Below are 15,597 nucleotides of genomic sequence, written 5' to 3'. Positions count from 1 at the left end.
GTCCAATGAAAAGAAAAACTAGAAGAAATGAGAATTTAACACTTATTGACGAATTATATGTCCCAATAAATAATGCAATGGTACTTGGCCCATTTCTTCCCACTTTCTTTCCCCACTTCTGTTCTGCTCTTGTCTCAAAGGCACTGACCCTGTAGGCTGCATTTCCCAGACTTTGTAATCAACTGCTCCCTGCTAGGTTTGACCAGTGGGAACACAAGGCATTTCTCTCCCCTCCCTCTGCCTCAGCAGTTTCTCTGCTACAGCTGCACATTCCCCATAGGTCTGGTTTCTGACTTCCAACACCAGCCTGTGACTTTCTGGAGCACTGCTTCGTCCCTCTGTCCCTCTAGCACAGGGGCAGAGCAGTTTCCCGCCATTGCTAATCTCCAGTATCGCACTGCCCCCTCTCTGGTTTCTCGGTCTTCACATTACCAATTTAACCAATTTCTGGCATTAACTTCTTTTTTTAAAAAACGGGTAGAGTGCTCTTTGGTTCCTGTCTACATGTTAGGATCCTGACAACATATATAATACACACATATACATATATGTGCATGTACAGTTTGATTCTGAGTTCATCTGCAACCTCTTCCTAGGAAAGCACCCTTGGTAAGACTGAGGAAAGCGAAAGAAACTCTTTAAGAATAATAATGTGGTATAATTAAGCTTTAAGAAAAGAAAATTTTGAAAGCAGCTCTTTTGCCCCTTTCCTGTTTGTCCACTTCTGTCCCCCTCTAACCTAAAAAGAACTTAATTACAGGAATGAGATCACTAAGCAACCGAAACTAACTCCTGACTTATGCTCTCCTGAATACACACGATGCCATGCCTAACCTGTTGATTCTTTTCCTAGATAAAAAGAAGTGAAAATGAAGAATTAATCAGTTAAAAAATGAATAGCTCTCTACCCTCAACTGCCCCCTTAGCTATCCTGCAGACAGATCACAGACAAGATAATATCTGAAGAGTCAGCCAGTCTGCACACAATGCAGAATGATGCAGACCCTAACCTCTTGCCTCAATGATTCACTGAGAATGTTTCCCTCCCCCTATTTTTCCCTTTAAAAACCGTCATAGTTGAGCAGAATCATCAGAGTTGGTCTCTGGACAGAAGTCCACCTTCTCCCCAGACTGCCAGCTCCTCTGTTTAAAGCACTTTTCCTTTCTATTGAATTTGCCTCTAGATCACTGGCTTTTGAGCAGTGAGCAGCCAAACCTGAGTTTGGTAACAGTTTGCTGTAGATGTTTTAGTTTGAGTGCTCTAAAGAACCTGCACACACTCAGAGGAGGGACTCTGCAGTGGGACTGGCAGTGACTATGAAGGAAGAACACGAAGTCTTCCTCCCTTAAAGAACACCTGATCTCTTCATCATATTCTTGTCCCTTTCCCCAACCCTGGGAGGGAAAGATGTAGGAAACACACACTTTTAAAGGTTTACTCTCTCCAAGAATTCCTCAGATATTTCTAAGAAATATTAACACATTCCACAAATGTCTAATGTGAAAGCATGATTTTTTAATTGCTCACCCAAATAAAGTCAGCAGTATCAAATATTTACCACATTAATGAGAGAATCAGAAAAATGGTGAGGCTGGTTCAAAAAGAATCGAAAAAACATCAAAGAATATATAATGACTTAAAGAAAGGATAGTAGAATAAGAATCTAATTTAAATATAAACTAGTTAATATCCTGCAGGGCAATAAAACTGCAGCTTCTAGGGTTCATCTTTTAAAAAGTAAAAATAAAAAGAGTAAGCAACAGTAAGGTAAAAACAAAAAGTAAAATAGCATAATACTAACCTATATATTGAAAATTTAGAGCAAAGGCACACAAAAAAATTAATAGTTCACCACTGAGCAGCAGGTCTGACAACTAAATGACAAAAGGACAAAGGGTTTTACTTTTCTGGTTATATCTTTCTGCGAAATTTGGGTTTGGGACATAAGAATGTAAGACCTTTATAATTTAAATTTTTTAATTCAATGCTTTTTTTTCCCTGCTATTAAACTAGACATCACAACCACCCTCCCAACAACAGTCACTGAAATATAATTTTAAAGTTGTATCTGAGGTGACAAGAAAGCAGAGTCTCCTTAGAAACAAAATTTAAAGAGAGAAAGAGGGGGGGAATTTGGCTGTAAGCCAGCCTTGAGCCCCATGTCTCTGGGGGACACATACGAAGGTCTAGAAATCCGTGTCCTCTGTGGTAGCTGGGCCAAGCGAACAGGACAAGAGCCACAGCCTCAAGCCCACCATCAAGCCTGGGACCCAGCTGGAAAAAGTGAGGCTCTCAAAGGGCCACACCTTCAGTACCAAGATGACCAAGCAATAAACCTACAAACCTACACAATAAAGGAGGCTATCAAGGCAAATTTGTTCTGGTGGTTCGTAGCCCAGCCACCCACGTGTATGGTACCGAGGTGGATAGGAAAAAAAAAAAATAACCTCAAGCCAGTTATCTGAGTTTAAGGCAGTCCTCGGTCATTAGCATCCCTATGCTCCCAGGAGCAGATAACCATTAACTTAGTCTACCAAAATATCTTCAAAATGAACCTCAAAGAAAAAGTTCCAAGGAACAGAAGGTCACACTCTAAAATCACAAAACACACAAAGAAACAAGATATGAGTAAAGGCGAAGAAAAAAGAAACCAAAACCAACACTAGGAGGAGTAGGCCTGGAAAACCTTTATTTACTAGAATTATAGGCATTAAATGTTAAATTTTTAATGTTTAAATAATGCCATTTGCAGCAACATGGATGGACCTAGAGATTACCATACTAAGTAGAGTCAGACAGAGAAAGACAAACACTATATAATATCACTTACATGTAGAATCTAAAAAAATGACACAAATGAACTTATTTACCAAACAGAAACAGAGATGAAAAACAAACCTATGGTTACCAAAGGGGAAAGGGACAGAGGAATAAATTAGGAGTCTGGGATTAACATATACATACTAATACATACAAAATAGAAAAACAATAAGGGCCTACTCTATAGCACAGGGAACTACATTCAATACCTTGTGATAATGGAAAAGAATTTGAAAAAGAATATGCATATATATATATATATGTATCTATAACTGAATTATTTTGCATACACCGGAAACTAACATAATATTATGAACCAACTATACTTCAGTTTTAAAAAATAATCCTTTTAAAAGGCACATCTAATATGTTTAGAGAAATAATAAACAGGATAAAAAATAAGCAAGGAGCAAAAATTATGAAAAAAGACAACGTATTTTAAAACAGCCAAAAAATACTATAGGGATGAAATTATACTAATGGATACTTAAAATATAATGTACCAATTAAACATCAGATTAGACACTGGTGAATAAATAATGAGCAAACCAGAAGATCTTAAACAGTATTTCCAAAATAGAGAGAGACAAATTGATAGAAACTTCAAAGAGGGTAAGGAAATAACTGGTGTATGGAATAAAAAGGTCTAAAACAAAAAAACAAACAAACAAACAAACAAAAAGGTCTAAAACATACAAAATTAGGGGGGGAAATCAATAATCAAAGAGTTAATGGCTAACATTTTCACAGAATTTATGAAAGATACCAATCATATTCAGGAAGTCAAAAAAGTCTCTAACATAAATAAGAAAGTCCACCTACACATAAAACAAACTATAGAATACCAAAGACAAAACATAATAAAAAGAGAGAAAAGGCAGGTTATCCAGAAAAGCATGAGTTTTAGATAAAGAGCCAACTTCTCAAAAACAGCAATATAAGGCAGAACAGAAAATAATTATCTTCAATGGACTAAGAAAAGATATCCAAAAAAACTTCAATTTCACACCCTAGGAGAACTATCCTTCAAAAATAAAAGCAAATAAAGTCACTTTCCAACAAATGAAAGACAGTTTTACCATCGAAAAACTCTCACTAGGAAACTTAGTAATATACTTGAAACGAAAGTAAAATAAGAAAAAAATGTGCAATTACCAAAAAAGAATGACGAGTATGTGTTGTGTAAATATGTATACATAAAAATATATTTGTACTATATCTTAGTAGCAATAATAGCTAATTTATCCTACTGAAAAAGAAAAAAGAAAATTAAAATAACACACAAAACTAGCATACTAATCAAGAGAGACTGATTAGTGTTAACATATTTTAGATTCAGAAAAAGATGCTGCTTTTTCTTTTGTCCTTTTTAAGAACACGCAAATAAAGTTTCCTTCTTAAGTATGTGCATGTTAAATTTCTCTTCTGTTTTAAGATCAAAGAGAATATGTCTTTCAAATGAGTAAATGAGGAAAAATGAAATGAGAAATTAAAAATCTATCAAAGGAATTTGAGGAAGAAGAGGAAGGAAGAAGGAAAAGTAAGAATACAGAAAAGAATGGGGGGAGGGGTGAGCAGGGCGAGGAGGAAGGTCATGGAAAAAGCAGCATAAACTGAAAACTGAAAATGAAATGTCAGATATAAATTCCAATATATCTTTACAACTGCTACAAACTACTGAGTAAAGACAAAGATTGTAAGACAAGATTTTAAAAAGTATTTGCATACTACTTGAAATACATATTCCTAAAATATAATTAAAAGTAAAGGTATGGAAAATGATGGTGATAAAATGTGATGAGCCGTATACAACATACAGAAATATATGAATATAAGAAATACTGAGAGGAAAAAGCAAGCCTTTTCAAAGGCACATAGAAGATGATGTCATTTATAGAATGTTCAAAATGACATAAAACCAAGTAATATATTAATTAGGAATACATATAAAATAAACCATAATGCAAAGAAAAGAATGATAAATCCACGATTCAGGATACAGGTTACCAGACACAGGATAGTGGGAGAAGATGAGGATGAATTAAAGAAGGAGGCAGGGAGAGAGCAGTCCCTCTGAACTATCTGAGAGGCTGTCTCCCAGGCTTGAAGACCTCAGAAAGTCCACCAAATAAAACATAATTCTCAACTAAAAAAAAAAAAAAAAAAAAAAGGAGGGAGCACAGAGGCTTCAAAGTTATAGGCAATATTCTATCTCTTAGCCTCATTAGTAAACAAGTGGGTACTTATTTTCCTGTTATGACAAACAGCCTTTTTTATACATTTAACAATTTATCAAACTATTTTTTAAAATAAGTCAAACTATGAAAAACTTGAGATTTTTGTCTTGACTTTTTTCTTCAAACCAGGTTGATACAAATGAGTATACCCATCTCATTGCTTGTCACAGTTTTTCTTTCTCTATCTTCATACGTGCAGTACATGGCACAAAACATTCAGCAAACCCAAAATTAAGCGCTTCCACCAGCTTTGTGTTTTCAAGCCCAGAAATGCAGAAAAACTACATTCCAAACATGGCGTTGATTAAGTGGAATAATGACACACACAGGCTGCTGACTTGCTTTGCAGGAAACATACATTTTACTGCAAATTTTTCTAAAGTGATTTTCTCGAAGTTATAGTTATTAACTTAATCAAATTTAGTTCGAAACCTCCTTAGAAATCTTCTAACAAAATGGTAACCGGTAAAGTATTTTTTGTAAACATCAAAATGCACATGTTAACCGTGAGTGAACAAAAATAATGCCCAAAATCACCAAACACAAAAATCTATTAAGACTGGTTTTTCTGAGACAGAAATCTTGTCCTGACAGCCACATCAACTTGAGTAAATGAAGATGCATTCTATGACTAAGGTGCTACATGCAAAAATGCTTGATATCAACCATGATGATGTTAGCATCCACCTTTTTACATTCCCTCTCCACATATCAAATGTATGAAAGTTCAAACATAATTGTTGCCTCTTGAGAGCCACTAGAAGTTATATCTGATCATTTGAAGAAGTTAGTCTTTTCCCTAGTGTCCCCAAAATAAAGGGACTTTGTCTTTAAGCTCAAAACTATCCCCAAGAGTATTGAATAATCAATAAAACTTCAAACGGAGAAACTATGTGACCTTCAAATCAACTCTTCATAAAACAAGGCAAATAATCTGGTATTTAAAGCACTGGTTTTCATACAATTCACTATCCAGATAGTCAAAGGTTGACACATCTCATAATTGCTAAGCAGAACTTCAGAAGCTGATGAATGGTTCTAAAAATATTATATATTAAGGACAGAGTGGGGCAGATGTTTCTGTTTTATCCTTGATTTTTGTGTTAAATTAACCACTATATATAAAAATAGATAAACAAATTTCTTCTGTATAGCACAGGGAACTATATACAATATCTTGTAATAACCTTTAATAAAAAAATATAAAAATGGATATGTGTGTGTATATATGCATGACTCAGACATTATGCTGTACACCAGAAATTTACACATTGTAACTGACTATACTTGAAATAAATAAGTAAGTAAGTAAGTAAGTAAGTAAGTAAGTAAGTAAATAAATAAATAAATAAATAAATAAATAAATAAATAAATAAATCCTGTTCCCAAACCAGGATTGGAGAACCATCATTAATCAGTTCACTTGCTGATTTTCAACTCTATTCATAGACACTAAAGAATTTAACTCTGACTTTTTCCATAATACCACAGGTCTAACAATAATCTTAAAGGCTTACCAAAAATTAGATTGCTTCTCTGTTGAAATTTAGTCACATACTGTACACAGAAAAGAAAATATGATAAACTGACTTTATCAGCAGACACATCATAACTAACAGCAAAGTCCAAAGACCTGATTATAGGACTAACTTCAAGTTTTACACGTGATGCTAAGTCATTCCTCTAATTGGAAATACTCTAAAGTATCTTCTCAATTTTCTGTCCACATAAAGTGCCATGATTTCAGAAAAATTTCTCGAATGACAAGGCTTTTTAATCTTTTCAATTAGAAAGACTATTTCCTAGGAAACAGAAACACTTGTGGATTCTTGATAATATATTCTAGAGCTGGCTGTTCTTGGGGAAATAATTCCACAAACTTGTGTTTATCTTTAAAATGAGGTTCAAATGAAAGAAACATATAGCATTATTTCCCAATGTATTCAGGTAAAATCACAATAAATAATCGTATCCATTGTAATGTACATGAATTTAAACATAACATCCTCTCAGTGTTTCCTTCACTATCATATCCATCTACTCAAAATATGAAGAAGAAGAAAAGGTAAAGGGAAGGTCTACTTATAATTATATTGAAAATCCATGAATATCTCCAGTGACCAGCGGCTGCCAGATAATCTGAAAAATGAATGTTATCTCCCCAGTCGACCCCAAAATACCCTCTTCCACATTTAAATTCCACAAGAATAGGACCTGGATCTGCTCTGCTATTTATTCAAGCCCCACATCTAAGACAGTACTTAGAAAACAGCAGGTGCTCAATAATTATTTTTTAAATGGTAACATTTAGCAAGTACAAATTAAGCTGGAAACCAGAGCTCTTCATGTAGGACTATATCTGTCAAATAAATAAATTCCTAATTCAACCTAGCAATAGCCAACGTAAGACTCAAGAAGATTAAAATTGTTTTAGTCCACAAGTCTTTACCAAGCACCTTCAATGTGCTAAGCACTGTACCTGGTAAAGAGGTAAATAAGATGTATGACATCCCTGATCTCACACCCACCATTACCTGACAGCCTAGACAACAGATCAAAAAGAGCAAAATATGGAAAAATAAGGATAAAATTGAAATAATAAAGATTTCTTATTCAGCCTTCATACTTCTTAATTAAACCTCACTCACTGTCATGATTCTCTCAACAGGTAGGGTCTTTTTGTTTCACATACTTATACTGTCAAGGATTTTTTTTTTTAATACTGTAGCCAAACTTCAAAAACATCCAAAAAAGTATTAATCAGAATATCAAAAACATTCTTTTACATATCATTAACCTCCAAGCATAGTTTGTCATTCTGGTCCTCTAGCCCTTTGTCTGTGTCTACATAACTATACACACACATATATGTACATACACATAAATATATATATGCATATTGAGAGAGGGCTAGAATACATTTATATATACCTCATATATATATTTTTTATACAGAAATAAGCATTCATTTATTATCATAATAAGAAATCAAATCAGATCAACTTTAGACTGTGGCAGGTCTGAAATTCTGACTGACTGCTCAGACATTTTATAACTACTCTTACTTGAAATTTTCCAAGAATATGCTGGGCTAAGAAGTCTAAAAATTGATCTAGTTAGATACTTAAGGAAGTGTTGTCAGCTATAGGACACCCAGTTAAATTTGGATTTCTGAAAAAAACAACAAATAATTTTTTAGTGTAAGTATCTCTAAAATTTAGATTTTACTGGGCGTCCTGTATTTTTATTTGCTAAATCTGACAACATTAACCTGTGGACTCCTATAAAGATACCACTTTCAATAAAGGAAAAAAATTAACGGCATTTCTTGCTACATCAAACAGGAATCAGCCTATATATAGCCTATATATATATAAACAAAATTCAGCCACATTAAATTGACAGTGTCTGATCACAACTGTCCTTTCTGGAAAAAACAACTTAAGTTCTTAAAAATTCCAAGAAAAAGAAATTTTAAAGTCCATGGGCTATGTATCACTCAGTAATAAATACAAAAAGTACTACTGAGACTGTATTTGCTTATGCATATAAATATTATGTACTCAATTTTCACCTTTATTTATTCACAGGCACCATGAAGTATTACATACAAGTGACAGATCATGGCATCTGTTTAATTCAGTAATATGTGCTGATGTTCAGAGAGACGGATTACCTCACAGGATTACTCGTCAAAGATACGCGGAGGGACTCCAGACAAGTGACAAGCCTCTCCTCTGCAGACCCCATTTTCAGTTCATGGATGAATTCCTGAGGTGAGATCTGTCGATTACTCTTAAGACTTCCCTGTAAAATAAGTCAAAAAAATTTTTAATTCACGCTGTGTGAAGATTATCCATTAAAATAGTAACAACCACAGTAATCCTACCTTTCATATTAACAGTGGCATACAACTATTCTTAAGTAGTATTATTTTGAGAAGGTGATTTCTCATAAATCTATAAATTCATAATCCATGGCATCCACAAAAGATAGTAACATAAAAAGGTTTGCAAATTAAAACAACTGCTTTGTCAAATCCAAATATCATGAAAAACAATGATGTGTTTATCATAGGAAATATCCAAAAATACACCAATGTGTTTCAGGGCACATGCAAAATAAAAATCAAACCTCAATATAAGAATGACCTTGTTAAAAATTAATATTCCAAGCAACACAGAAAAGGCTGTAAATCATTCATTCACTCAATTACTATTAAGCACCTAGCTCTAGGCACTATAGACATAGAGATGACCAAAACCTACGTCTGGAAAAAGAAACACAAGCAAGAAAATAGTACTTTTCAATGCAGTCTAATTCCTCTAACACAATACCAAGGGACCCAAAGGAGGAAACACCCAAACTGGCAGAGCAGATGGGGGAAGCCTGCATAACACAGAGAGGAAAGTAAGAGTTAGGGAGGCAAAGAATCAGACAAGAATACCTCCCAGACTAAAACATCACGTGTGTGTGCACATCCAAGGAGAAAAACAAAAGCACATGCAACTGAAGATAGAGGCCGGGTCACGGAATGGTAGAGCATCGCCACGCAAGTACCTTTTCCGGGGGTTGGGGAGGGGGCGTTGGCAGGATTACACAGCAGCAGTATGAAATATGGATGAGAAAAGTTAGGGTTCACTCATTATTCCACAAACATGAATTGCCTACCGAGTGCCACTCACCGTTCTAAAAGTGCTGAAAACAGGGCAGTGAACAACAGGCAAAAAATCCCCATCTGCACGGAGCTTTATTCTCCAGGGGGAAGAGTCGAGAAAGGCAGGTAATATGTGAAAAGTAATTAAAATACATCCTACTGCAGAGAGTGCTAAGTGCTACAGAGAAAAATAAAAGCAGAGAGGAGGAAAAAGCAGCATGCGAGATGGGAGGCGATTTCAAATGGGGTGGTCAAAGAAAGACTCAAGAGAAGAAACTGATGGCCTCAAACTTGAATGTCAGAAGGAGCTATGCAGATATCTGGGGAAAAGCTGTGATGGAGGGGACTGCAGGCCTTACAGGCCACCAGAGACCTTTTACTCTGAGATCAGAAGCGTCAGAAGCAGGAAGACCTGTTGAGAAGGTATATATGATGGGAAATGATGAGGATGTCAAACTAACAATAAACTCTAGAATTATATCTATTTGAATTACACATCACACATCAACAGGGAAGGAAAGGAACTGGACGTGTTCAAAAGCAGATTAGTTAGGATGGCAGGAAATTGGACGTATTTTTTTCATTTATTTTTATTATTAATTTGTTACAATGTTGTACAAGGAAACATCCTCAATAATGCAAAACAAATTAGCCCTGGAAAACAGGCAATTTTCATTAATAGCAAGTGGTAATTTATTAAAGAAAAATTCAGGGCAAAATTTCAATAGACTCAAATGATAAAGCTGCAAGGAAAAATGAAATGGTGAGAGCACTAAAAATATCCAATTTTTTTAAGTGACTGTACTATCTCTCATTAAAAAGAATACATTCAACCTGTACCAACATATCATTTATCATCATATTTTTGCTGTAAATTACCAAAGTATTGCTTGTTCAACAAAAACTTGGAAAACAAAAATTACTACTAATTTGATATTTCTATATTTTAAGTATTTTTCTTATACAAAGATATATATATTATATATACTTTCATACTTAAACACATATACTTTACTTATAAAAATATCATATAATACATATTGTTCTATAGGCTACTTTAATCATTGAGTAATATTTAATGATCATATTCTAATATCAATACTTAAGTCCTAAAGATGATTTTTTTCCTGCCTACTGACTATTAACATGCCATTACTTACCTAATTTAGACCACAATTACTGGGCATGTTGGTTGCTTGCAATTTCATGGTATCATAAATTTTTCAAGTTTCTTGTGCACACTATCAGGCCAATATTTTTATCCAAATATATAATTATCCAAATATATATATATATATATATATATATATATACACACATTTTATATACATTTTATTTTTATCACTATATATATATATTTGGATGTTAAACTAGATGATCTTTTATAGCCCTTTATGAATTTATTATTGAAATAATTATGATATTGGTAGAATTAAAATAAACCCAAAACTTAATAGATGAATTTTCCTCCAGCAATATTTGAGTAAGCCTCAATATTTAAAGTAAATACTTTTAAAATATAAGAATAACAAGCAGTAAGTGCACCTGGATTAAAAGTGAAATTAAGAGATTTAAAAAATAAATAAAAAGCCACCTGCTTATCTCTTAGCCCCATCTTAAAAAGACAACCACTTTTAATTCCTTAACTGTTTTTTCTGATATATGTCTAAATTATGTGCTTATTCTGATATAAACTTGTAAGTTTCCAATATTACCTTGGACCTATAAAAAAATATAAGGACTTAACTATCTTAAAATATTGGAACTTCTACTCTCCCACCCTCTGACTACAGTTATAGGTAAACTCAGTGGAACCAAAGGATGCCATTCCATCCATGAAATGCGAGTTAACTGAATCCATGTTCTATAGGGTCCTTATAGGAAAGCTCCTACGGAGATGAGTTCAAGCATCCAGAAACTTCAACAATCCTTTGGTTTGCTTTAATGACACAGAATAGGGCATTCAGTGAACAGAATGTCCCCATTCATGTCTTCCAGCTACTATAACTTCCATGTTGGTAAAACCAACATGTTGGTCTCCCTAAAATTGGGAACAAGAGAAGCCATGTCAGTTTTCACCATTCACTAGAACTGCCTAGGTTTGGGGCTTAAGCCAAAACGTGGTGCTACTTACATGGGGAAGAAGGAAGAAAGCCAATGAGTAACAGGAGAAATAGCTATCTAAGCATCATAAGTCTGAGCAAATGACATTTTTCTAAGAAAATAAAATGTGACCAGAGACCAGAATGAAGAAAAGGAGGGAGCAGAGCATTGTGGGAGAAGGGTCTTTCAAGCAAACAGAAGAGCAAACACAAAGCCCTAAGGCAGGAATGAACTTGGTATATTTGAAGGGCAGCTCGAAGACTCATCTAAATCCCAGTGAGCATGATAAAGAGTCACAGAGGACAAGGACAGATAAAACAGGCTGACATCTAATCCTGAAGGCTGATTGACAAGCTACAGCCCAGTGCCAAATGTTTTTGTATGAGGAGCTAAGAATGGTATTCAAATTTTTAAAAGCTTGTTTAAAAAAAAAAATTGAGGAGAAAAAGAAAGAAACAGCAGCTGAGACCATGTGTCACACAGAAACCTAAAATGTTTACAATCTGACCATTTAAGAAAAAGTTTACTGGCCACTGATAGGGTCTTATAAGCCACAGTAAGGACTCTAGGTTTTATTCTGAGTGGATGGTAAAACATTTGCAGACACCAAGCATAGAAATTATAAGAGCCGCCCAACATTTTAAAAGGGTTATTCTAACTACTGTGTGGAAACAGACTGCAAGTGGCAAAACATGAAACAAGGAAACCAGTTAGAAGAGCTTTTGCATTGTCTGGTCAAGAGTTGATAGCAACCTAGCATATGATGACAGTGAAGGAGGGCATAGGATTTGCTCAGTATGAAGGTAGATCAGACAAGACTGATAGTTTAGATGTAAGGTGTGAGGTATGTGTGAAAGAAGTAAAATCCAAAGATGATATCAAAGTTTTGGTCTCAACAACTAAATGATGGTGCCACCATCTACTGATCAGTATGACCTTGACAAGAGCAGCTTCAGTGGTGGACTGGAGATAAGCCTGATCAGAAGTTCAAGGGAGAAAGCAAGAAAAATGGATAACTCTTTTGAGGAGATTTTGTAAATGGGAGAAAAGGGCAATCATTAGAGGGGAACTTGTGGTGTGATTCAGGGTGGGGGACCACACCATGTTTGTATGCCGATGGGAATAACCAAACAAAGAGGAAGAAACCGATGATGCAGAGGGGGATATAAATGCATGAAAACAAACCAAGACGTGAAGAACACCACACAAAAAAACCCTTTAGTAGGTGACAGAGGGTGTGATCAAGAGGAAGGGCTGGCCTTACACAGTTTCAGGGAAAGTGGCTCACACTAAGAAGAGCAAATGTAGAATCAAAGGGAACAGATTCAGGTAGATCATTGGCTCTTATGATTAGGAAGTGAGGCACGACAGTTCTCTTCTGATAACATAAGCGGTCTCGGCGACAGAAGGGGAATATAATCAGCTAAAGTTGGGGTGCAGAGTTGGAGTACGAGAGAAGATATGAAATCATTTTCAGAAAGTAAAAAAGCGCATTGACAAGGGTCATGAGGCAGGATACCTGTTAATGTATCCGTTAAAGGTTGGCTCGGTCAACTGTGGTCATGCAGAAAACGCTGGTAGTCAGTGTGGCCCTGTGCTTCCTGCCAGGTGCCTGCTGTTGCTGAGATGCAAACGCAGAGGAGGTGGCAAGTGCAGTTTAACCGAGGGCAGAGTTTACAGGAAGAGAGAGGCAAGTGAACTGAAGGGTTATGCAAGAGAACAAAGGACTGTGTGTCTAAGGTCATTAAAGAGAGAAGTAAGGTCATGGTGGGAGGTGACAGACATGAAAAAATGGTAGAGTCAATAGGTCAGCTGTTCTCAAAGGGTTCTAGAATTCTTAAAGGGGGAATAATAAGTAAGTATAGAGGAGGGTAGATAATGCTCAGGAAAGGAAGTCTGTAAACCATAGTTATAAATGGTATTTCACTAGCCAAGGTAATGAGTGAGTGAGATTAGGTGGAAAAACAAAGATTGCTGGGAGTGATAAAGTCAGAGAGAGAGAGAGGATGGAATGTTAGCTGGAGTATCTATGTGAATGATCAAGTCAGGAAGGATGGTGGCAGTGGAGGTAGCAAAAGAAAAGCAATGAGCTGGCAGCCAAATCTCCTGGGAATGAGGATTCTGTCAGGACATGTCAGGACCTCTGTGTGGTACCATCCTCTCCACTAGAACACATCTAGCAGGGCAGCATCCGCTTCTGCCTGATTCACCACTGTGTCCAGCATCCAATGAAGGAATGAGGTTACAAAATGGGAGGTATGCATGTACTAAGGATCACAACCAGAAAGGAGAGGCAGATGAGCCACACACAAAAAAATTCTGAAGAATGAATGCTTAACTAGAAAGGAGGATTTCAATTTAAAGACAGAAGAAATAGACCAGATAATTGGGAAATTAGCTTTCAACATAATTTCCCCCCTTTTACTATATTACTATCAAAATACAGGTACAAAAGAAAGGAAATTGAGGGGAGAAAATATTACGTTACATGAATAATCAGAAATATTCCTTTTAAACACAGCCCTTCTTGTGTGTCTTTCATTTCACATAACTTCAAAGGAAGTTAGCCAGGGAGAGGAGGAAGATATTTGGTCTGCATATCTCTAAGTCCATTAGCTATGAAGATGAAAATACTTAGAAAGCTTTATCCCCTGTGATATCAAAGCACATTAGTGAGATAAGGATATCTGCCTGACATCACAAAAATTAGAAGGATATTTATCCAACATAGTTTTCAAATCTCTTTTAATCCCTTAGTAAATTTTATTCTAAAATACCATAAGTAGGATAAGAAGAAAAGTACATACATTACTCTTGTCATATTTTTTATTAAAAGTATTCAAAGGTACAAAAAGTAATACACCCTTTCACTACTTATTTCCCTTACTATTTCTATTTCTCTAAAACCAAACATTCGTTCCTTTGCTATGTAGCTACTAAAGGTAGTAGTGACCATCTCCCTTGACCTGTCTTAGAACAGATTCATTTGTACCACAGCCTCAATGCCTGCATTTCATCTCAGTTCAGGTGTAAGACTTATTCAGCATGTTTCTTCATTATTTTATCTCACACATTTGTTTGCAGAGTAATTTGGAATACTATTTCCATGACAAATTAAAGATACACTGTCTTTCCAAGTTACTAGTGAGAAGTATTGAAGAAATGACTTTCTTTATTTTTTCAAGTAACTGAATTATTTCTATATAACCATGGAGAAACCATCACTTAATGATGATGATCTGCTTTTTAAAATAATAAAGGTAAAAACTTAAATCTAGAAAGTCTGCATGCTCTGCAGGAAAATGACACAGCATAATTCCCATGTGTGAGGACAATGGTCTTTTAGTCCCTGGTAGAGTGTCTAACATATGGTAGTTGCTTTAAGCAAAACTTTGCCTACATCACTTGAGATATCACACAAGTCAGAAACTATATTCTTAAAACTCTACTGCAATCACTGGAAACTATCACTCAGCTCATTTAATCACACCCTAATCCTCTCGGAAAGTAGGTGGCCTATTCCAAAATTCACCTTGCAGCATCCACAACTGTGGGGAATTGTTTATAGTTTTTTTAATCACACCTAAACCCATAAAGAAAAATCAGCATTTTTAAACATGAAAATCCTCTAGATATCAGAAATTGAGAATACTGGGGGACTGTAAGAATAGATTGAAATCTTAAGTGTTTTTTGTATGATGTGTCAGTAGACTCAAGACCCTTCTCTGTGACATTCACTTTGTAATTTTTAGGTTAGCTGCAGAAAGAAAAATTCCATC

At 35.3% G+C, this 15,597-nt stretch overlaps 1 protein-coding gene across 4 annotated transcripts in view; it reads right to left on the bottom strand.

The window, feature by feature from the left end:
• DIAPH3 (diaphanous related formin 3) overlaps positions 1 to 15,597 on the bottom strand; it is a 472,396-nt gene that overhangs the window by 348,340 nt on the left and 108,459 nt on the right. For 3 of the 4 annotated variants that reach the window (XM_032496900.1, XM_032496901.1, XM_032496902.1), the window contains one exon: positions 8,735 to 8,865. In XM_032496900.1, the coding sequence (XP_032352791.1) occupies positions 8,735 to 8,865 (131 nt within the window). Of the gene's footprint in view, positions 1 to 8,734; positions 8,866 to 13,337; positions 14,117 to 15,597 lie in introns of those variants that run through there. The other variant, XM_032496903.1, reaches the window with a different exon arrangement.

Source organism: Camelus ferus, chromosome 14 (genome assembly GCF_009834535.1).
Source record: "Camelus ferus isolate YT-003-E chromosome 14, BCGSAC_Cfer_1.0, whole genome shotgun sequence".
NCBI classification, from domain to species: domain Eukaryota; kingdom Metazoa; phylum Chordata; class Mammalia; order Artiodactyla; family Camelidae; genus Camelus; species Camelus ferus.
Note: the sequence above shows the minus strand (reverse complement) of the source record. Positions and strands in the feature narration are given on the sequence as shown.